The 25,004-nt window shown below is 28.0% G+C and overlaps 2 protein-coding genes across 2 annotated transcripts; both read right to left on the reverse strand.

Annotated features, from left to right (window-relative positions):
* Nucleotides 1–203: 203 nt before the first annotated feature.
* On the reverse strand, nt 204–18,570 carry LOC102680864 (cysteine-rich motor neuron 1 protein-like). The gene is made up of 7 exons (XM_006622489.2): nt 18,491–18,570; nt 7,014–7,360; nt 6,741–6,920; nt 4,188–4,543; nt 2,326–2,682; nt 950–1,150; nt 204–860 (listed from the first exon to the last, which is right to left on the reverse strand). The coding sequence occupies exons 1-7, from the start codon at nt 18,568–18,570 to the stop codon at nt 609–611; spliced, it is 1,773 nt and encodes a 590-aa protein (XP_006622552.1). The 3' UTR covers nt 204–608.
* A 538-nt stretch (nt 18,571–19,108) lies between these two features.
* Nucleotides 19,109–21,665, reverse strand: LOC102681000 (histone-lysine N-methyltransferase SETMAR-like). Its single transcript, XM_006622490.1, has 3 exons — nt 21,574–21,665; nt 21,227–21,518; nt 19,109–19,147 (listed from the first exon to the last, which is right to left on the reverse strand). The coding sequence occupies exons 1-3, from the start codon at nt 21,663–21,665 to the stop codon at nt 19,109–19,111; spliced, it is 423 nt and encodes a 140-aa protein (XP_006622553.1).
* Nucleotides 21,666–25,004: the final 3,339 nt, after the last annotated feature.

A 25,004-nucleotide genomic window follows, 5' to 3' on the forward strand; every position in this document is an offset into this window, starting at 1 on the left:
ATTGCCAAAGAACGGAAACGAAGTTTCGTGATCGCGATACGAAACACAACACATGGTCCAGAGATCGAGGGAACTAATACTATAAACTAAGACACCTGCTTCTCTCTTCTACGATTCTCGATCGAGTTAGGATCTACGTTTATCTCGTTAGCGTATTTATACTTTTCTCATATCCTTCTCTGTGATAATTACGCTAGCTTCTGTATTACATATCGTATTTTGTATTACAATTTACATATCGTAACACGATATCGTATCGAATTAGAGCCGAGGGAGGGAAGGGGGGAGAGGGGAGAGGAATTCGAGAGGGTACCGACAGCCGTGGTTCACGAAGCATCGGCCTATACATCTCAGTTATCTTCTCTTACAATCGTAAAACCGTCCGCTACTTATAAATAATACTGAATCTACAATATGGTATTTTGGACCGGTAAAACGTCAAGTTTGGACTTGTTGTTGGCAGCAGAGTGTGGTTTCATTCTCCTCTACACTTCTCTGCTTTGGTCTTCGTTCTTCTCTTATTGCCGGCGCGCACGAGGAGGCCGCCGCACGTAAACTCCGTCTGTCCAAGAATATCTCACGTTTTCCCCGGTTTGCCAAACAGTCTTTTACAAGGGTACAATTTTCTCGTTTCGATGCACCGGCGTGTCATACACTGGCACGCATTTATAGTACTGAGGAGGGTAGATGGAGTAAGAAGTCTCGGAGGGTGAGAGACGGGCTCGGAATCGACTGTGAAGAATATGGACGATGAGCATCAGGCAGAACAAGGAGAGTATTGTGATCAAGATGATCGGCACTGTGCCCCATCCTTTGCCTTGATGATGACCGCCATTCGTCGCACCGTTTCCTTTCGTCGGCTGAAAATAAGAAAGGAACGAAGAAAGGAGAAATTATTAAGAATCGATTTATCGATACGTTCGAGATGAAACTTAGCCAGAATACTTACCGCGATCGGACAAATCGGACAACAAGTTCCAGGTTTAGCAGGCAACGGATCGTTGCAAGCTATCGAGCAAACAGTCTCTTTGCAACTGAGCTTCCCTCCCGTGTCGCAGGTGCACGAGGTGCACGAGTTCGGATGCCAAGTCGATCCTTCCGGATGCGTTCCGTTCACGTGGTCCACGCAGAAAGCACGACATCGGCACATCTATGAATAATATCAAGAAGACCATTTCGCTTATGTATATGTAATGTATATGTAATGTATAGTATGTGTCTCTATTATCCGAAAATATTAAAAAATTTATATTAAAAAGGAGAGATATAAATAATACTCTTATTTAATATCAATCTTATAAAATTTAAAATTCTATAATTTTTTAGCTGTCAAATTTTACACATTTTTTAATATGTAAAGAATGCGCTTTGAAAATAATTTTTCATTTCAACCTTCTATTTTTTAATGTCAATGATGATGGATTTTTCAATATTATAGATATGTATTTTTGCCAATTTTATAGCATTGTCACTTTTTTTTAATTTCTTAATTATTTCCGAGTTTCTTTCAATAGTTAATATATCGTATATATTATGTGAATCTGTTCAATGTCAATTTTAAATTAATTTTTATTTTCATTGTGATAAGGAAAGATGTTTATGATTGTACGTATAATTAATCATAAAAGTTTTCATATAAATTATGCGAAATAAGTTTAAATTTTTTTTTATTAAAACCAACGATAATTATTTTATTATATATAATATTATATGGACAAGCATACAATAAATTATAATAAATTATGTATAAATATATAATTTATAATTTTTTTTTATTAAATAGAATATCATATTTTAAAAGAGTAATATCAACTCTTAAAATTCTAGTATTATTTTCAACTCTTAAAATTCTAGTATTATTTTCATGTTTAAAATAACTTTGTGATATGAGATAAAGATTTTGAATTATGAAATACATATAAAATATACTCGGGCAAAAGTGCATTCGAAAAATGATAAAATTTGATTTCGCGTATTCAAAGAGATTTTAAATCGAAAAAAAATTGCTATATGTATAATACATTATGTTTTAATAAAAACACAAATTTTTATTTTAAATCAGAATTTTTAGATTGTATTCTTAATATTTTTATTTTTAAGATAATTTTTTCTTATAAAATTTTTCTTTTAAAACTGATTGATTATAAAATGATCCTAAGCAATGAAAATTTTAAATCAATAGATTATATAACGAAAATACAATAATGTTTCAGCATCGTGTGACTTAAATCCACCATTTCGATCGATGTTTGCAATATGTTTCAGCGTCTGTAACTATTTAAATTAAACAACAGAGGAACACTGGAAACAACTGTATCTACTTACAGAACAGCCGCGTTTGTTCGTTTTGTAACCAAATGCGCATCGTTTTCTGCATCCGATTAAAGGTGGACAACTTGTCGATTCTGGCGTTCGGCATTTGCAAAATGTGCAGTCGTTTTCGTCCATAACCAATCCTCGTTCGCAGTGCAAATCGCACTTCACCTCGGGACAAATCTTTTTTCCGGCATCGTCGATAACTACAGTATCAGTGGTAGATTGTTCAAAAGTCTGGCAATCGCAGATCGAGCAATCATTTTCGTCCTTTACGATCTTGCAACCGAAATCGCAGTGAAACTTTGGACAAATGTTTTTGGATTCGTCATTAGTAGTAGGACGATCCGTTATTATCACATCGTTTTTCTGAAAAGTAGAAAAATATGGGATTGATGATAAAAAATTGTATTTCATATATTGTCATATGTTTATATGTGTATATTATAAAAAATTCTTGTAATTTTTTTTATAAGAAAATATATATTTTCTGATAAAAATTAAGAAATAAATTAATCATTTACAATTTTTTTTTTATTTGTTATTTTTATTTGATCTTTATTTAAATATATTTGAAAAAAATTTATTATTTAATTAATATATGAATTATTATTTTTCTGTTTTTTTAGTTTCACAATCTATTCGCTTTAGATAGAGAAAAATATAAATAAATTCGTAAATGATTAATTTATTTTTACTTTTATAAGCATATATTTATTAATATAGAAGACTGTATTTATTAACATAGAAGAAATTAGGTATAATTAGTTTTAATCGAAGTATCAAATTCTTTTTTTACAACGAACTAGTTTTTGTTATTTTTAAAATAAATTATCAATCTTTTGTTTGCATTGAAAGAAAATTCATTTCAATCAAAACATTGAAAAGTTTTTTTTTTTCGTGATAATGCGAAGTTGCATATTGCCATAATTAATCAAGCTTTTCATAATCTAGAATATTACAGTCAGCTTATTGTTTACATTATTTCACTTATTTAATAATATAACTTTTCGGATAACTTGCTTTCAAAATAAAACAGAAATTGAAAATTGAAATTGTTGATAACTATATCATTCCAAAAATCTTCATTTTCATTTTCAATGATAATGAAAGTAGTTTCATTGATTTTAAAAAAAATTACTTTGATTAATATTAAAATGCTTAAGATTCTTATATTGATATAAAAGAGATATTAAAAATTTAATTTTTTTGTTTGTAATATGTTAATTTTATTATACATATATTATATATATGTTATATTATATATATATTATATATAAGTATAAATAGTTGATCAAAAAATGTAATATCAAAAAATATGAACGTAATGATATAAATTATCTGCAAGTACTATCGAATATTTTACTTTTTTAGTTTCTATATTATCGATTATTTTATTAATATAATTTAATAAATTAAAATAATGTCAAAAGTGAAATGAAAAAGTTGTAGATCTAGAAAGACATCCAATTAAAGATTATATTAATTCGAAATAAGTGAAAAAGTTGATAGACCTAGAAAGATATCCAATTAAAAATTATATTAATTCGAAGTTATATTAATGACTACTTAATTATGTATAGTAAGTATCAATCAGTATCAAAATATACGATTTAATAAACAATTTCATTTATCTGTTATATACAATAACTTTAGTACAAAATTAAATTGTTAAGCTTTATATATATATGATTTTTCACATGATAAATAACACACTTCGTTCCAAAAAATACTAACAATAATAATATCCTAATATCCTTGTGACTATTTTTTAATCTCCTTAAAGCTGGAAAATTGAATGCATTTATTTCTTCGATGTTAATAAATATATTTCTAAGAACGATTACGAGAATATTTATACCCCCAATACATACCTCGAATTTGTCGCAACTACAAATGGGACAATTGCTTTCGTCTTTCGCGTAACCGTGTTCGCATGTTAACTCGCAACCGTCGAGAGAAGTTTGACAAGGTATCTCCGATCGGAGGAACGTCGTGTTCGTAAGCGGTGGACAATGCGGACAACATTCGCCAGGATCGGGAGGAATCGCATTCTCGCAGGATTTGCACATTGATTCTTGGCAGGATACCATCCCGTCCTCCTGGCAGACGCAACTAACACAATCGGATGGCTGCCATCGTTCGTTCAACTCTCTCGCTTTGCCCTCGTAAATACAATATTTAGGCGGTTTCGTCATCTCGGTTGCCACTTTTATCCATGAGATGGACTCTGCGAAGCAAACAAAAGTAATTGTTTTTTTTTTTGCATAGAGATTGGAATAAGATAATAGATAGATTTACGATGATAAATGCTTTTTTTCGCCAAGCAATTCGATGATATAATTATTTTAACGTAAAAGGACGTGCAGATTTGAGTTTAGTAGTTTAAATGAGTTTTGCATGAACAGTAAATTCGATATAACGTTAAGAATATTTTAAAACTTTAAAATAAAATCGAGATATTGATTTTTTACATTATTTATCCATATAATCTGTATAGAGTAAGATAGTAAACTTATTACTTTAGTACATCATTAATTCGCTTCATAATTTGAACGCTTGGTAATTATGTATAAAATTTCTCTTCGATTTTAATGACATTGAAATGTGTTATCAAGATCAACATTTTGAAGAACTTTTCGTTATGCATATACTCCTTTCGCTTCAGTTTCTGAGATATACGTAGAAATGTATTTCATATCGTAAGTAAAGTTTGATACAGTTTTTATTAGACTTAATGTAAGTTTAGATTAACTTGATTTAATGTAAGTACTAGATTAAGTAATTCTTATGCGCAAAATGAAAAATATTTTTTCTTGATGTTTCGAAAATTAGCGCTGGAAAAAATTATTCAGAATATTGATTTTAACAACATATTTCAAGATCATTGAAATCGATAAAATGGACTTTTTCTATTTTTCTATATTTATCATGTATTTTATAATTATTTATTTAAAATCTATAAAATTAGATTAAAAAAAATCTAACAAATAAATTTAATCATAGAATTGTTTATTAGTATAATATTGTTATTAATGATTTTTCTTTGGAAAACTGTATTCAATTCTTTAAATGCTTAAACTAATAATATCAATCATCAAGTATAAAAATATTAACTTGTTCACATGTCAAAACTGTATTCATTAAATTAATATAATATTTTATCTCAATATCTTATATCATATCCAAGATTAATTTATTATCTCCATACCAAACATAACTGTAAAATTATTTTTAATATATAAATATTCATATTATTATTAAAACGTAGAAAAGTTGTTAAAATATTATTTTATTATCTATTAAAATATTTTTTTCGTACAAGAGTTAAAGAAGTTTATTTTTGCTTAAGATTGCCATCTTAACTTATTTTTCCATACATTTAAATGGGACATTATGGGAAGGAAAAAGAGAGAAACGATTGCAATCTAAATTGAAAGTTGGCGGCGATAAGTTCTCTAAGCTGCGAACAGACTGGGATACAATCACTAGAAATAATGTATCCTGACAGTTAGTTAACTATCATCAATCTATATCTTAGCAATTTAATAATAGTGATAAATGTTAATATTTATATATTAATTAAGTTCAATTTTATCAATTCAAATCAGTTGATTTTTATAAAAATTAAACAATTAATAATCTATATGTATTTATATCACAAAAAGAAAAAAGTGTTTCTATTGTGTAGTTTCTATTGTACCAATTATTTTTTCTAACAATTGCATATTATTGAAAAATTATTAACATTTATCGAAAAATTGGTTATGTAAGTAAATATTTTTTCTAACAATATTCTTTTATATATAAGTAATTTAAGGTTATGAAGAATATTCAAATCAAAATAAGCATTTTGAGCTAACTTTTTGTTCTTTTTATGTAAAAATTTAAATAGCTATCAGTAGAAAACGTTAGTTTGTATAAAAAGTTATCATTTTTATGTTTTATTTAACTTGTATATTTATCTATAAATAATTATAAATATTTATAAATATAATTTGTTTAATTAATTAAAAAAAATCTTTAATTTATTAAATATTAAATAATTTGCGACATTACAACTTTTTTAACATTGTTATTATTTCATTAGAAAATAATAATTATTTTGTTAAAAAAACATTAAAATACTTTACAATTGTTATTATAACAAATCATCTTTATTTAATCAGATATGTTTATTGATATGTTTATTAGATATACCAACTCATATAATTATATTATTTCTCACATAATTTATTAAAAATCAAAAATTGAAAGATTGGACTGTGTATATTTTAATCTCTCTATACAATCATTCAATTGTTTCTAGCGATTGTATGCAGTTTTACGATTATTAATGAACAATCAATCGATCGATCAAATTTTCTCGAATTTTTACTATTTAGAACCAATTGCAAGTGATAATTGAACGTATTTAAATCTGTTACCTGCAGGTTTGCACTCGTAAAGAGGGCAACAGCTACCGGGTGTCTCGCGATCCAGGGCAGCTCTCACTTGAACGGGACGATGTCCCGGTTCACAGGTAGGCCTTGGACAGGGCGCGCACTCGCACTTTCCATCCTCGGTTAACACGCTATTTTCGGGGCACGGCTCCGATTCTCGAGAGTCTTCGATGGAAAATAAAGCGACACTTTGAATGAGTTTGTCCCGGAACGGACGATGGATCGTGACACGACGCGACATTTAATTCGATCTCTTACCTGAGGGCAGGCAATCGTAACGAGCACAACAGCTACCCGGTGTTTCTAGATCGGCTGGCTTCACCTGGATCCGACGTTGACCCGATTCGCACTCGACCGACGGACAGTCGATGGCCGCCGCGCATTTGCACTCACCGCCCTCCCCTTGAACACTATCCTCTGGACACTCGTTGCCACGCGTGTCTCCTATAAACGCAAACGAATACAAATGTTGAATATGTTTTTCTCGATTGCATGTTAGCAATGAGAGGATCGCGTTACCGGTTATCGAATTCGTTTCGATTCGTTCGAATTGAACAAGAAAAAAACGAGAAGCGGTGCTAGATCGAACGCCGGTTACTCGTTGGCTATGATGAAAAAAAAAAAAAAAAATGTTACGCCATCGCTTCGAACGAATTCATCGATTTTTTTTTTTCCACCGATTCATTTACCGTAATCTCATTCACGCGGTTCAGGAAACGTTGCTATCGTTACAGAAATATTACTTCTCGAGGATAAAGTAAAATATGGCAACGCCATAAAAAAATTACATTTGCAAAGAAAATGTTCGCTAAGTTAAAATAATCGTCGAAGAAAGTATCGTGAACATCAAACCGAGATTAGTTAAATACGATGCGCTGCTGTTCATACGATCTTTTCGATCGAATTGATCGTTATTGCCAATTCCCCGTGGGGAATCACGATGTCGATACGATGGAAAATACGACCACCACCAACTCGAATTACGCGGGGAAAGGAAAAGTTGGATCGCAATTGGTAACTAAAATTTATAACTATGATGATATTTCTCCGGAAATGGATAGGATTCTGCAACATATCTGTATACCTCCCATGTTTGAGAAGCGGAAGCAACAAAGGAAAAATAGTACCCGTGAGAATCACCGTGATGCAGTGTGTGTTCGAGAAGGATACCGTATCGGTACCTAGGAGTATTCTATCTCCACCTGGACCGAATAATGCCAACGTTTCAAACACCACATTTCAAATCTTGAATCATTTCAACTTTTGCCCTATAGAAATCTTTTCAAACAAAACAAAAGATGAACAATCCGCTGTACGTGAGTGGTTTGAAAAGTAATATCGCGTACAATTCGAAAAAGAAACAACGCAGTGCAACGTGAGCCATCAGATTGTAAATATTCATTCATACTATAAATTATGCAAAGATTCATTTTATTTACTTTATTTCCCCTTTTGATCATGTCATCGCCCACGCAACTTTCGATACAATCAAGAAACTATAGTTTCTTGTATTCGTCACACTTGCCTAATTTGGTATCCCATAATTTTTAGTTTCTTTCACATCTCAAGAGGAATTTTAAGATCCTTCATTTTACCATGAATAATGAAATGGTAATAAAATTTTGGATTAAAAATTGAATGACGAAATTCAATGACGAAAAATATTGAGATATATATAAATACATATAGAGTTAAATAATATATATAAAGAAATTAAACATATAATTTTTTAATCAACGAATTGTATTTTCATTTTTATTTTGATTTTCTTTTAATGATTTCTTTCTATCTTATGAATTACTGATACATATTTTTTTAGAGATCTATCACACGGTGTTGTTATCATATGGTACGAAAGAAAGGAAAACTTTGAAATCTTTGAAAAGAAAGATTAATTTTTGATTCATATTTATTCATATATATTCGTGAAATCTTCCTATATCGAGATTTAGAGAAAAAATAGATTATAAATTTAAATATAAGTCTAATATAATGAGATCTATTCTATTTTCTCTTTTTATCGTATAGTAGCATATGTGTATTCGTCGTATTATCGACTAAAGCACGCGTTCATACATATATATATGCATACACGCGCATTTCGCTAAATTCTCGAATTATTGAACGTAATATCATGGAAAAATCCTCGTGTATGAGAAGCAAAAACCTAAAATATGAGCAAATATTTGCAGCTACTTTTTATCCCTTTGCGGATAATTTCACGTTCGATAAAGTAATTAAACGAAAAAGTTCTGAGCCTTACTATGTCATGTGATCGCTTATCGGCTATGTGTCAACCGGACGTAATCGCAGAAAATTCCCGGTTCAACGCTTCTTTTTTCTTTTCAAGCGCTCTGTGATTCTCGTTCGATCTTTAAAACGGCGTATTTTCAGTCTCTAGGCTTGTATTACGCGTTCACCAGGATTATCGATCGAGCTGCTCGATGCCCAGACAAGTAATTGAGCTTATGCCACGTAATTGGCTTTTAACTTTTCGACATTGCTTCGACGGACATCGGATGATACGAAATAAGATTGTTCGATGCGCTTCTATCGCTGTCGAGATCTCTCGCAAGGACAAAAGTAATATCGTTACCATTCATCGATAATGAAGTTTGGTAAATATCAGGAATTTTTTTTTTCCTTATCCCAAAATGTGTTTATTATAGTTATTTATGTATATTTAATATAATATACATTTTTTCGAAATAAAAAGAAAAACGATATTTGATCTATACATTATTTATTAAAACTATAAATAATCATTAATAATCCGTGAAATTTAATACTTGAATGTCATTCTAGAATTTTATATCTATTTAGATTGCTATAAAATTAGATTAAGATTCTTATTAGGCAATAAAATTGATTTTTTTTGCAAACATGTATTCAAATCAATAGAATGTACGATCTTGATTTAAAATTAATAATGTAATTATAAAATAATTCCAATTGAAATGATCCGCACTTTTTAAAATAATTAATATATCGTTCTAAAATTCATCTAATGTCTAAACAAGAAATACATATATTTGCGAATTTAAATATTTTTTAAAATAATCAGTACATTATAAATTTGTCTAATATTTAAAAAAATATATATATTTGCAATATAAATAGATTTATAATATTATAGATATGGTAATTGTAGATTTTATATTAAAGAACAAAGCAAAAAATAATTATAAATTTTGAGAAAAAAAATAATTGTTTTCTTATATATAAAGCTATTTTTCTTTTTTTTTTACTGTTTCCTAAATGCAAAAGACATTAAAAACTGTATATTAATATTCATTCTGCCATTTTGAATTATCTCTACGATCTTCAGTAATGACTCTTTCGTCCATAATTTTCTATATTTTTTTTCTTTTATATTCAGCAGTCATAATTCTAGAAAAATGTTTATTAATTATTAAGTGTATTTTTAATATTTTATAAAATCGGAAATCAGACAGTAATGGCTAACTTATTTTTTCAATTATTATATGATGATGTTACACGAATATAAATATAATTTCTAAATATTATATTAACGCATTGCATTTTCAAAAAATTATTATTTTTCAATAAATTGTAGTTGAAAAATACATAAAAAGTTTTTGGTACATATTTTCGGTACAATTTTTATATTACATATAACTTATTTAATTTTTCAATTAAAAATAAACAAAAAACAACATATATAAGTTATAATATATTATCAAAAATAATTAATATAATATATCGTATAATCAGATAATATATCGTATAATGTGAACGTTTTATAACATCTATGAGATCAAGTCTTTTACTCGCAAGGTCATCTTATCTGAAATTATTCTATTTTTGCTTTTTATTGCATCTTTATGCATTTATGATATAATAATATGATGCTACTATGATATACAACATATATATAATGTTTTATAATTTATTTGCAATTTTTCCAGTCGATATTGGCTTTATTATTTTTGTTATTATTATATTTATTATGAATAATCTGTCAATATATTTTTGCAGATTTACAAACACTTATTATTATTAAAGATTTTATCATGTAAAAGTATTTACTTCAAACTTTAATGATCTCAAAATAAAATTAATATTAATATAAAATCGATATTTGAGAGATATAAGAAAATTTTATCATTTTGCAATATGAAATATATTTATGTTATGAAAATATTTATGTAAATGACCAATGCAATTGAGAAACTATTATTTTTAAAATTAAAATTTAAGAAAGATAAATTGAGATATCGAATGATCGATAAACACTTAAATTATATCTTATCGATTCGATGAGTTGAATATATTTTGATAGAAATTATTTTTAGAAATAATTTTCAGCTTTACAACTTTTAAATGTCAAAAAATATTTTTCTATAGAAAATTAAAAATTAATTCAATTAAGATATGAATATTAATTTGAGTGCGTATGAAAAAAAACAATTTTTATCATTTAATCGTGAATATTTTTATTATTATCATTATTATTATTGTAATTAAATATTATTGTTATAAATTTATTCATAGAATCAGAAATCTATTCAATTTTAATTTCTAGTTATCATCATATAAAAGATGCTTGGAAGAAATAAGTTAAAAATTTCAATTATGATATATTATTATTATTATAAAAATTAAAAAAAAATTATCATGCAAAAATATTCATTAAGACTTATTTATTAAGTTACAAATAATTTAATTTTACATTAAATGAAATAAGACAGAGAATAAGTATGATGAACATTTATTTTTTTCACTTTGCTGTTATTTTTTTCATTCATTGCACTCATTAATGCAAAATTAAATTCTTTATAATTTAAAAAATAAATTTCAACATTTTTGTATATCAATTTTTATTGTATCGTATTTGTTTTATTTTCTAGAATTATTCTTCGCATTTTCTTTTGCCTCCTGCAAATACATGCATAATATATGTATAATATGCTAAGTATATTTATTAATATATAATAAAAAATGTTTATTTATACAAAAAGACTTTTACGTTGAATAAATTAAATTATCCAGTTTCAATTTTTTTCTCTTTTTCGACGATTCGTTCATCTACTCTTTTGTCAGATTTCGTTCCTTCCTCTTTCTCGTTTTCACGAAGCAAATTTCAAGTGAATGAAAATCAAGCAGATCGAGGACAAGGAATATCATGACAGTATCGATGACGACTCATCGGTCATCGCGAGATCGCCGAGGACCAAACTTTGCCATCCGGTTGATCGAGTGTTGCGAAACTCGTTAGATGTATCGCGTGTCACGTTCGTGAAGACAGATAACGGGAGAAAGAAGAAGAAAGGAAATGATGAAGATCATTATAAAAATAACGCGAACGTTATCTCGCGCATATAATTGACATTGACGTAACGCGACCGTGCACTTCTCACTTGTTTGCTTTTTTTCCTGCTCGAGATTCCATTTTCTAATCTTACCTCGTTAACTTCAATTTAATTTTAATTGATTTTGCGAATTTTTCCTTTTCAATAAATCGCAAATGGATCTTATTTGATATAACAATATCGTTATATTTTATATAACGATTTCAATGATTTTTTTTAATATTATTGTTACCAGAGTGCATGATTCTAAACTTTTTCCTTACACATAATCCGAAAAAACGATCTTAGTTGGAATTACTCGCAAAAAACTTTTAGCATTATTACATTGAATTCTACTTATACATTCGTAACACGTACGATAGTATACAATCGTCACTTTTGAATTATTTGTACAAACACGATATAACGGATGAACAAATATCAACTTAATATCCATTCGTAACGAACTTGGACATTCTATGAAATGCAAAAAGAAAAAAAAAATATAAGACAATATGTTCAATTTTCAATGTTTAAATGTTTAATATGTTCGATTCATTCGATACAAATTTATTCAATATTGGAATAATAATAATTTATCAAAATAATAATGTATACATAAGAGGCTATGAAAAAAATATTTTAAACAACTTAATAATTCTGAAAATATTATTCGATACATTTATTTTAAATATATTTTATCTTTAATAGTTTTATTAATCTGTTGAAGCAAATAAATGCATTGTGAATATTTATTAAAGGTAGTAAAACATTTTTATATTAAGTTGGCATTAAAATTTTAAATAAATGATTACATGTATTCATTTATTATGTTTTAAATTATATCACAAAGGAAATCTTAAGTTTGTAATCACATATTGATGCTTATATAAGCAGAATTCAATAATAATAATAATAGAGAAAATTTTTTGAAAACAACTCAAAAATTAATGTTAAGGAAAAAATTGTTTAGAATGGCTCATAACAATATATTAAAAAATTATTAAAACATATTATAAAATTGAAATTATTCAATGTTATTATATCAGAATTTACTAACTTCGTAAATTGCTAATCAATATAAAAGTATATTTTTAATCATACACAAATATCCATTTTCACCGATGTGTACAGTCCAACTATAAATCCATGGACAATATTTAATAATCAAATATTCAATATTTAATAATACGAAGACAGATCAAGGTACAGTGAAGTTTCGATATTTTTTTCTAATATAAAATAGTAGAGAGTAACGTAATATTGACCAGTTAAATAGAATAAATTGGAAAGAATTGAATAAATATGATAAAACATTGAATAATTTTTAAAATATTTGATTGACAATACAATTATTAGCTTACTTCAATTTTGTTATTTTTCTAATAAATTTAAACATTCAAGCAAATTTATTTTACACATAAATGTTTCAATTCGAATTGTATATAAAAATTTACAATTTTATCTCTATGAAAATATAAAAACTATATATTATCTGTATTTGGTTTTTTCTAATAAAAAATTTAAATAGATATTATTTATAAATTATTTATACTTTGTAATTCAAGTTCAAAACAATCTATCCAGTCCTTAAAAATAAGATACTTTGTAGCACATAAGAAGGAATTAATTGGATTACTATTTTTGTTTTAAAATAATTTATTATGAAAGAAATAATAATAACAACGAATTTGAAAATGAAAAACGAATATAAGAAAGATAATATATAAAATAATATAATAAATATAATAAAGATAATATATAAAATAATAAAGATAATATATAAAAAAAAAATGATTGAATAAAGTATTGTGAATATTATAATGATGGTTAAATGAAAGATAGTTGATAAAATATGGAAATATAGAATAATTTGAGAAGTTTAAATAAAATATAAAATGTTGTTATAACAAATATAAAAGTACATTCTTATTAAAAAATTTATATTATATATCATTTTTTTGTAGAGATCTTATATATTTATTTAAAAAAATATATTACAATATTTGTTATATTCAGTAATGTTAAATTAATACAATATATATATGTCAATAATTTATACATCTTCTCCATTTTCTTTTCTGAAATTATGAATATAAAATTTTTTACATCAATTTATTTTCTATCCAATCAATTAATATTTGATTTACAATTTTGTTGAAATTTTTAGCAATAATACATGAATGAATATAACATCGTTTTTCTTATAAATTTTTAAAATAACTAAGAAGCCAAAATGTTATTTTAAATTATTATTTTTAAATTTATTTTTACTTTAACAATATATTTAAAAAGTAATTTTATCTTGTATATATATAACAATATATATATTTAAATGTATATAAATAATATATAATGAATTAATACAGAAATAATGAATTAATTTTATTATATTTAAAGTAATAATGTTATTACTTTTGAGTAATATTGGTTCAAAGAAATAGGGAAATATCATTATAAAGTTAGCTATATGTTTTGAAGCTTTTCCATTAAATATAGCCAAGAGAAGGACTTTTTAAATTAGCTAAATAATTTTTAAATATTAAGAAAATGAATTAAAAAATTGTGTATTTCTAATAACATGTAATAACATGTCTTTAACATACATTGCAAGATTATTCTAAATATTATCAATACGAAAAATGTCATTAATTTCTTAAATATTTTAATTTAAAAAGTTTATTTTTGTATCTTTGCTTCTATACGTATAAAATAAACCTGATATAAAAATAATGAAATATCTATTATTTTCCCCCTATTATATGTATATTAAAAACATATAGTCCATAATTCTCAAATCTCTTTATTTGTTCTAATATTGCTTTTGAATAACCTTTTATGTGTAATGTTTCATATTTTATCAGAAGAAGAGGATAATCTAGACTTGAAAAAAATTAATAAAATTGCTAATATAAGTTTATTTTTAAACATTTTTTTCTTAAATAGTATTCCCCCACTTTCGTCTCTCATTTCAACTCATCGATATTTTATTCGTTGGGACGTTTCGCGATCCTTTATTTTCCCTCTCCCTCACTATCTTCCGATATCCGTTATCCGATTTTTTCCCCGAATACGGCAAGCTGGCTTACTAACTAGTTTATATCGACCGATAGATCGAAAGCAAGGCGGGGTATTGGCAGAAGGGGGGAGAGGGAAAGGTTGAGTTAAAGCTGGGAACGCGCCTAGTTTTCAACCACCGTGAGCTTTCGTTTCCCCTCGCTTTGAAATCGTCCGAACTCGTTGCTGCGCCGCTATTAATTCTTTCTGGTCTTTTGTCTATTCCGCCGCGCAGATAGAAGTCGAGCTGTTCGCTATTCCGCATTGTTCACGTCCTGGTCGACGTTTTTTCGCCGCTATGCTTTGCCGTTTCTTTTCTTTTCTTTCCTTCCCTCTTTCCACTATTTTTCTTCCTCGCGAATTACAAAGTCGAAACGCGGTTAGATAATTGCCGAGTTCTGTGAATACAGTTTTATGATGTGGAGTAGAGACCGGTAGTAATACTTTGAATGTGATTACACAAGAACTATTGTGCCAACAACAAAAATTTTTATACGAAAATATAACTTATTTGTTTTATATTATTATTGAATTATCAACAGGTTATTGATCAAAAGTGAGAAGAGGAGAAAATGTTATAATCGTTTCATATAAATATATATGGGTCAATTATAAAATAATTTAAATGATGATAAAAATTTAAATTGTTTATTGAAGCAAATTATAATAATAAATGAAATCAAACAAAAATTATATTTATCTATAAAAACTAATTAAATAAGTTAATATAATAATAAGTTAATAATTAAAAATTACAAGATTTTTTAATAATAATTAAGAATTATTTTATATTATGATAAACATATAAATCATTTCTCGATGCATTTTTCATGTATTTAAATTTGCGCTTAATGCATTGCATCAATTTTTCAATTGACATAACAGGAAAAAGAAGCAAAAATATTCTTTATTGAATTTTCTCTAAGTTAATATAATTATAATATTATAATAAATTTTGATGGTAATATGATTGATAATATAATCATTGATTATATTTTTGAATCTAAATTATAAATTTTAAGTAAGAGATGCATAAAGATTAAAAAAAAAAAATAGAAAAAATATTTATATTATTTTATAAATCATATTTTATAAATCAGTAAAAAAAAGATATCGAAAAGTTATTTTGTTCATCGTACATATATATTTTCTGATATGCACGTTTCTAAATATCATTTTTTATAATACATTTAAAATACATATTTATATTTATTATACGTTTTAAAATATTTAACCCGTTACATTCGTCCCTTGTTATATTATACTGTCCCAATTTAAATTAAATCTCTATATCAAATCTCTATATCAAATATTAAACTAACTCGTTTATCAATATAACTCGTTTTATTAAAGAACTTTGACGAAATCGGTCATCGAAAGGTAACGCTGGGACAAATTATGGGATGCATCACAGGTTTATCAAAGTTTATCGATGCATCATAATCCACCGTCAGGGAAGTAAGGAAAACGGATATCTATGATAAAGGTTTCGAAGAGGAACTTTTTTTCGCAAACGAAAATCGATCGCGAAGAGTGCGTGCGATGCGAAAATTTCGTAAAAGTTTCGGATTCAATTGCGCATAATTGTATATATGAAATATATATATTATAACGTATATACATATATTTGTGCGTATAAAATATATTTCAAGAAATCAAAGCAACTGTTAATTTCTTGTTTACGTCATCGCAACGATTTCGAGCGCGCGAACAAGCGCGACAAATTGATAATTTACGTACATCGAATAGACGTGTGGATTCTCGATGCGAAGGATAGAAACGTAAAAAAAAAAAAAAAAAAAAAAAAAAAGGAAAGTTTAGGTAAATCCAATCCGGCAAATGCACGGGGAATATCCGAGCCAAAAAGCGACCGACGAAGATGATATATCTGCGGGAAATCATTAGCTTAATTGAAATCGGATAGGTGGATGAAACGAAGTTAATGATTGAAAGCAACGGAGCTTGACGCTTGTTTCCAAAACTGTGCGAAATCAATGCGATTGATAGGTTGGTAAAAAAAAAAAAAAAAAAAAAAAAAAAAAAAAAAAAAAAAAAAAAAAAAAAAAGAAAAAAGAAAAAAAAGACTATTCCTGGAGAAATCTCTGGAAAAGATTTTAATTAGCTTTTTCTTTCACGGTAAAAAGCGGCAACGAGCTGTCGGTTAACGGGATTTAATCCGCAAGTGGTTTCCAATCCTTTCCCTGATCGTTTCAATCGTACCGATTTAGGACGAAAGATGCTTTCTAATCAGGAAGTTCTTTTTTCTTTCTTTCTTTCTTTTTTTTTTTTTTTTTAGGGACAGGAACAGAACTCGAATAGTGCGCTCGAATGCACGAATCAGAGCGGAAGGGTGATGCGTACGCGCGTACATATCTACTCTGCCCTTTTCATTCCGAGCTCCGTTTTGCTTAATCTCTTTCATTTCGTTTGAAAGGACTCATCAAGCGCAAGAGATAAATCTGTGCTATCCACCGAAGAGAAAAACCGTGGCGAAAAGTTGGGACCTCGATGGATTCGAAATATCCTCGCCTCGCGTTGAATATCGCGCAAATTATCGCCGAAGAACGATTTCGAACGAGAGAAAGAAAGTTTCTTTCCCCGACACCTTCGTATCGAAGATGTCTCCGCTGTCATCGTGCTCGCGTCGCGTTCATAAAGAAAACATCTCCGCTAGCTCAAGGATTTCGACACACGAGCGTTGTTCACCGGTATTTTTGTCAAAACAAAGGACTCTTCTTCTTTAGTCCCATGACTAGAAAAACAAACGGAGGAATACCGTTCCAAGACTTCTTTCGATCCATCTTCGACGCTTTCTCTTTCCTTTTGCTGCTTTTATTTCTCCTTAACTTTCCTCTTCATCGATGCGATTCCCTTTTTCTACGAGGGAAATCTTTGATCCCCTCGATTACGTTCCATCATCGACCATATTTTTTTCTTCTTCAATACTTTTTCATTTCTTTTAAACATTGAATAGAATCTCTACTCGAGATTGCAGATTTTGTTTCGCGCATATCTATTTATCTCGAATTAAATCCAATACAAAATTTTTTTATCGAAAAATACGAGTGAATCACGAGTGCTTGGCGAGTTCTGGATTCTGAATAAACTTGGACTTCTCTACAGGATCCTGAGGTACTTGGCGCGCGTCTCGGCCGTATATAATTCGTTCGAGAATTGCTCGAAACGTAGATTCCCGCTTGTAAGCGGGAAAATGATCTCGAGTCGAAAACCTATTACCGAGACGGTGTTATCGATTTACTCGATGATATTTCGCGGTTGCTTTAACGGGGGATCGTTGTAACTGAATGGTCGTTCAATTCGTGGAAAGTTTGGCGGAACCGAAGGTTTCAGGATTGCCTCGTATACCGCGGAATAAAAGTTACGAGAACCGATAGTTGTTGGCCCAAGTCATGCACGAATGGACTACCAAAACTTCCAATTGCCATCACTATGGAAAATTACTTCGCAAGGACTTATACCACAAGCTATAAATGTCGTGATCGATGCTCTTCATTGGAATACGCTTTCATGATATTCCAATGAAATTTATTCGTGAAATCAAGAGATGATCAAGAGAATTCAAGATACAGAGTTGTTCGATTGTGTGCATATAAATTATATTTATCAATGTTGACGTTTGACAATTATTTTTGTTTTATAATACTCAAGAATATCGAAATAAAGACTCGAAATCATTGCAAGGGGAAAATTGTTGATTAAAATATTGTATGCGATTTATTACTTTTTCAATTTATTAAATCTATTAAATTAAATTTATCTTTTTTAAAATAAATTTACCACCATTTATTTACAATAAAAACTGTGTAATTTTTGATAAATATTTTGATAAATATTTACAAAAATATTATTATTTTACGATCTCGATGATTTTTTAATATGTCGTGAAATTTTCATCTGGAAATCGTTTATTATTTAATGAAGTTATTAACGAAAACAGTTTAAGTTAAGTTAGATTAGCTTAGATTATGGTTTAGTAAAAAGTTTATGTAAGTTTAATGTAACCTGTAATTCAAAGTCAATATAAATCATAAAATCAGAAATTAATATAAATATTTGACATTAATTAATTTATCCTATCCTTTCTAATTTCATCTCAAATCAAAATTAAATAAAAATTGTATATTATTATTTATAATTGTTAACCGACTTATGATTTGTATTGAATTTGATCAATTTGAGGCATCAATGTCTGTGCAAAAATATGATTAATATTAATCTAAACAAACCTTTCGAAAAAACGTTTTTGTTAATAAATTTGAATAATGATTGCCAAATAAAATTTTCACGATATTATTATCTTCATATTGATAATGTTTAATAACATATTAAAGAATTACTAAGGAGAATAATATTTTTTTGTAAATAATTATCTAATTTTTATATGGAACGATCAAAAAGTTTCAGCAATTGTTTTATTTCTTTAAAAAAAAAAACATTCAATTAGAAAATTTTTTTATGACACCTATGTAATTTTCAATCGTATTATTGGTTTCATAAGTATGATTTCATAATTAATTTGTGTTTTAGCGTACTCGATGAATTTATTGAACATAAAGCACTATGATTTTCGTATCACAGGTATCATATTTGTCTACTATAATTTTTTTATTTTTCGAACTATAAAAGAAATAAAAGTCAAATACTCGATTGAATTGAAACTAACTAAAATCTGATATAGTTGAACATTGGCAGATATCAAATATATCAATATCAGAAAAAAATTTTTATAATTGATAATATTTCTTTCACAAATTAAACAAACGTATGAACTTTTTGATTATACTATCCATTTGAAATACTCGCTATTATTTTTAAGATTTTAATTTATGAGATTTAAGAATTTAACCCTAAAAATTAAATTAATTTTCAAATTCGACAAGAAGATGATTTTGGTTTAATGGAATCATTGATGCTGTTTTACATCGCTTTCATATTTATATATATTTATATAATATATATTTGTTAAATTGATATTGAAACATAATATATAAATAAATATAATAATATAAATAATAAATTATATATAAATAAATATAAGTATAAATTAAATAAAATTGGATTAGAGTAATATTTTTTGTCTTTTTTGTAAAGTATATCTAAAAGACTTGCCACAATTAATAAACTATTTTTTTACTCTCAACTTTATTATTTTCACGAATCAATGAATGTTAATAGTTTGCATTGATAATTTGAGCATTGAAACAAATCAAAATATATTATTATTCTTTTCTCGTACGTGTGTTGCATCAAATTGAATTCTACATCTAATATCCCTCTAGCAAAAAATATTCGATATATTAGGGTGTCCCATAACTTTCTTTCTTTTTTTTAATACGAAATGAATATAGGATATGTGTTGTTTAAGATTAATTTATTGCATTATATATGAACCGTTCTACTCTATTATCTTCTTCCATCTCTCAAGAAGCCTTATTGTTCCCTTTTTCCAAAATTGTTGGAGTTTATTTGCAAAATATTTCTCGAAGTGCGTTTTTATTTCGTTTACAGATTGGAACCATTTATCATGGAGAGAATTTTTTAATAACAGGAACAAGTTATAGTCAGATAGAGCAAGATCTGGGGATTACAGAAAATGCGGTAGAACGTTCCAATCAAACTGTAACAGCTTTTTTATTTCAATCAATGCAACATGCAGTTTTACATTGTCGTGATGGCCTCGTCGGTTCGCCAATTTTCTTCTATCTGTATTATATACGTCTTTCAATTTATCAAGCTGATTGCAATATTTTGCAAAATTGATGATTTCACTTTGAAAAAAATAGACCTCATAATAGAGTACACCTTTCCAATCTCAAATAGACAAAAGAACTTTCATCGCGTGAAGTCGTGACAATTAAAGTTCTATTATCCTTAAATCAAATGCATTTTCGATACAAAACACATTTTGATACAAAATCCAAGTCTCGTCTCCAGTGACAAACCTCTTTAAAAAAGGATCTCTTTCACGTCACTGGAAAAGGAAATCGCACGTAGAGACGCGATTCATAAAGTCGATCTCGATAATAGCTGTGGAACTTTATATCGATTGATATATCCCATTCTGATCAGGTGATTATGTACCGTTGTTTTGAGAATGTTAGTGGCATTTACTATCTCACACACATTATATCGCGGATTTTCAGCGAGCATGGCCTTGATAAGATCTATATTCGTTGCTGCTGGACGGCCACTGCGGCCTTCATCTTTCAAGTCAAAATTTCCAACTTTGAAACTCATAAACCAATTGCGGATGGTCATAATAGTCGTAGTAATACCACCGTACAAAACAGTACAAATCTCGTCTGCAATATCATTTGCACTATCATCTTTTTTAAAGCAATAAAGCATAACATGCCGCAAATGTTTCTTTTGGCTATTTATATAGAAAAAAGTTTTAAAAGAGAGTTTGTGTCTCCAATGAAACGTACTTTAAAAAAGCTCTGAGATGATTGAAACCGATACTATAAACGGCTAATAGATAAGCCTGCATATTCATATAAAAATAACCAGTTAAAATCATTTCTAGTATGATGCGAAAGAAATTTATGACACCCTAATATTAAAGTCGAAAATCTACCTATTTTAAAATTAGAAAAATTGCAATAATTGCAATAGTTAGAATTTTACAATTTTTTTATCTAAACTTAAAATGAAAAGTTAAACAATATATTTTGTTTAGATTTATATCGATTTAGATCATGACAAGATTTATGTCAATATATCATATGCTGAAAATTTCATGGAAATCGATTAATACAAAAAATAATTGAAATCGAAAAATGTAAAAATTTATATTTCAAAAGATGATCGAATATTTTTTGTCAAGAATTGTAATTGTTTTTGGATATTTGATTTGATCACATCAACATATATTATGCATCAATATTATGCTAAGATTAAGATCTTGTTTTTATGTTTCGGAATTTATATATCCATTATAGAATCAATTACTCGTATTAAAGTTTGTATTAAATTTTTTGTAAACTCTGATTGATTTTTTTCTAAACATTTGCTTATCTTTAAATATAGTTTTGATAATTGAATAGGAATCATTAATAATTTAATAGCTTCAATAGTTTTAAGATTAATAATTATTCTATTTATATGTGTCTTAACATTTTATATTATTTTCTCGATATTCTTGTATAAAATGAATTAAAAATTCTATCTAATAAATGACAATATTATATATTTATATATTGGCAAGATGCCAATTTCGAATCGTGAGAAAAAAATTCCTCCCAATGTAACATTAAGTCCCGTCTTCGACGCGGACTTTGATCTGAATATTCGAGTGGAAAATATTAAAAAGAAAAGAAAAAGGATAGAGAAAAAAATTAGAAGAAAGAAAGGTGGAGGGGGGGAAAGGAATAAAAAAAATATAAGTATAAAAATTGTCCGGACGGGGGGTTGAAACGAGCTATGTTCACCGACGTGTTCGTTTGGCATGAATAATGTAGCTTCTGGCACGAGCGGATAAAGCGAAGAACGAAAAAAGAGGGAGTAAGAGAAGAAGAGCCTCCGCTTGACGAACGCTACGTAGGAGTAGCCCAAGTATAAAGGACGGAAGGGTGCGAGCGAACGAGCCAAGACAGAAGGGCTTTGATCTTTTGTAGCCGTCGAATTTACGTTGAAAAGTTAGTAAATGCCGGCTACAAAGTCTCTCGAACCTATCTTTCTCGAGACGTTCAAGAACGATGCTCCAGCTACCACGGTAAATATCTTATTTCGCACCAAAATTCTATTTAGAAACCGGTGTTTCCTATTCGTCGTTTCGCCCTCGGTTCAACGGCGCAAATACGATAATACGACGACGATCGGGACCGCGGATAATTATAAAATACAAATAACAAAAATCGCCGAGTTACAGGATGACGTTGCGTTGTTGCCACGTAAGCTGCTCCGTGTACCGCTGATACAACACCGTGCAGACATCGTTATTACGAGCCGCGTCAGGATGCTTTTATGTCTTTTGCGATACCGAAATATCGCTGTGTCTGCTTTTCCTAGAATATCTCTCAAATTTCCCCGAAATCGACTCGATTTGAAAATCAACTTGTCGCATCATTCACGATTCCTCGTCGAAACGAAGGATTATCATATCGAAACGAAAGAATCGTGAGAATGTTATTCCAATGTTTGTCGGTTTTTTCCATTGAAATAAGCAGTTGGATATATAATACAAAGATTCCGTTTCAAGGGAACGTGATGAAATATGTAATATTATATAATATTATATATTACATTTCTTAATATGACTTCAATTTCAACTTCGATTCGATAAATAAAAAGAATCCGTTAAATAATAAGTGTAAAGATATTTAATATAAATGATGAATAAATAAATTATATTTAACACAAGAATAATAAGTCAAATAGAACAAAAAAATTTAAAAATATTTTAAAAACATGGATAAATTATAATTTTAGAATATAATTAATAATAATAGTTTTTACATATATATATATATATATATATATATATATTCAGGACAGTGCAATACAAATTGAATAACATGTCAAATAAAAATAAAATAATATGTTTTCGTATTTTTATTTTTATTTCCATTAAAAAAAATTTCATTTTCTTCAAAGAAATGAAAGAAATAAAAAAAGTTTTAATTACAAGAAGAGTCGTTATTTAATTTCTGGATTCAAAAGCGTAGATAAATCTTTGAATTTGTCTTTTTTAAAGTTTTGAAATCACCTAAATAATCACATAATGACCAGAATAACTATTTAAAAAAGATAATCTTGACTTTTCATTAAAATAAAAATTCAAATTCCTTTTTCCAAATTCCTTTTTTTCTTTTAATTTTTAATGATGCAATTTGTAAATCATTGAAAACTGATTAATATTTATTAATGCAAAACATTTTTTTGTCAAACTACCAGATTTCAAAAATCGTAAGAATTAAATTTTAAATCATCCTATATACATATAACTATATATATTGTGAGTATCGATACCATATGATACAATAACAAATATAATTTTATTGTAAAAAGATTCATTATTTAAAAAATAATTACAATGTCTTATTTAAGGCATGATATCGTATTCACATCGTCATCCATCGTTAATCTCCTTAATAAATACAAGTTTGAGAATATAATATCGTTCTTTTGACATTGAATTGCATGACTATCGATGACTTTGAACTATTCAACTGTTATTTTACATTCTTCAAAATAGAAACACTGTTGAAATGATCCTTTCCATAGCTATCTGATGTTAAATGTGCGCAACGCTCGACCTTTCAGTCGTCATATGTCCAAGTCGCTGTTAACTTTCGATTTATCGAACCCCTCTATGTGCACCAAGCTTGTTCAGTTGGCCGTTACCGTCAACGATTGTTGTTGCCAGTTTGAAATATTTCCCGATGAATTTTCTCGAGGAATGACAACACCGTTCATGACCGTTTCATGGAAGTCTATCAACTAAAATATACATGAAAGTCTATGCTTTCTTCGAACAAAACGCGCATGATCCATTTATTGAAAATGCGCTCTTTCGATTAGTTATTGAAAATACCGCGTAAATTTGAATATTTTCAAGGAAAAGTGTTAATCTCATTGGCGCTGGAGAAAGTAGAATTTCTTCAGCAACCTTATTCATTTAAAGATAAATAACGCGATTAGAAAGAAGGAAAACGATACTATTGAACCGTAAATATATTAGCAATAGCGATGAAAGCTAGTAATTCTAAAAAATTGAAAATTCTTTCCGAATTAACGAAATAATCACCAACTAATAGACGAGAAAAAAATCGGAATCGACACTGAGAGATGATTGCCTATCCAGTCAAAGGGAGAGAGAAAGAGAGAGAGAGAGAGAGAGAGAGAGAGAGAGAGAGAG

This window comes from Apis dorsata, unplaced genomic scaffold, assembly GCF_000469605.1.
Source record: "Apis dorsata unplaced genomic scaffold, Apis dorsata 1.3 scaffold_691, whole genome shotgun sequence".
Classification (NCBI taxonomy): domain Eukaryota; kingdom Metazoa; phylum Arthropoda; class Insecta; order Hymenoptera; family Apidae; genus Apis; species Apis dorsata.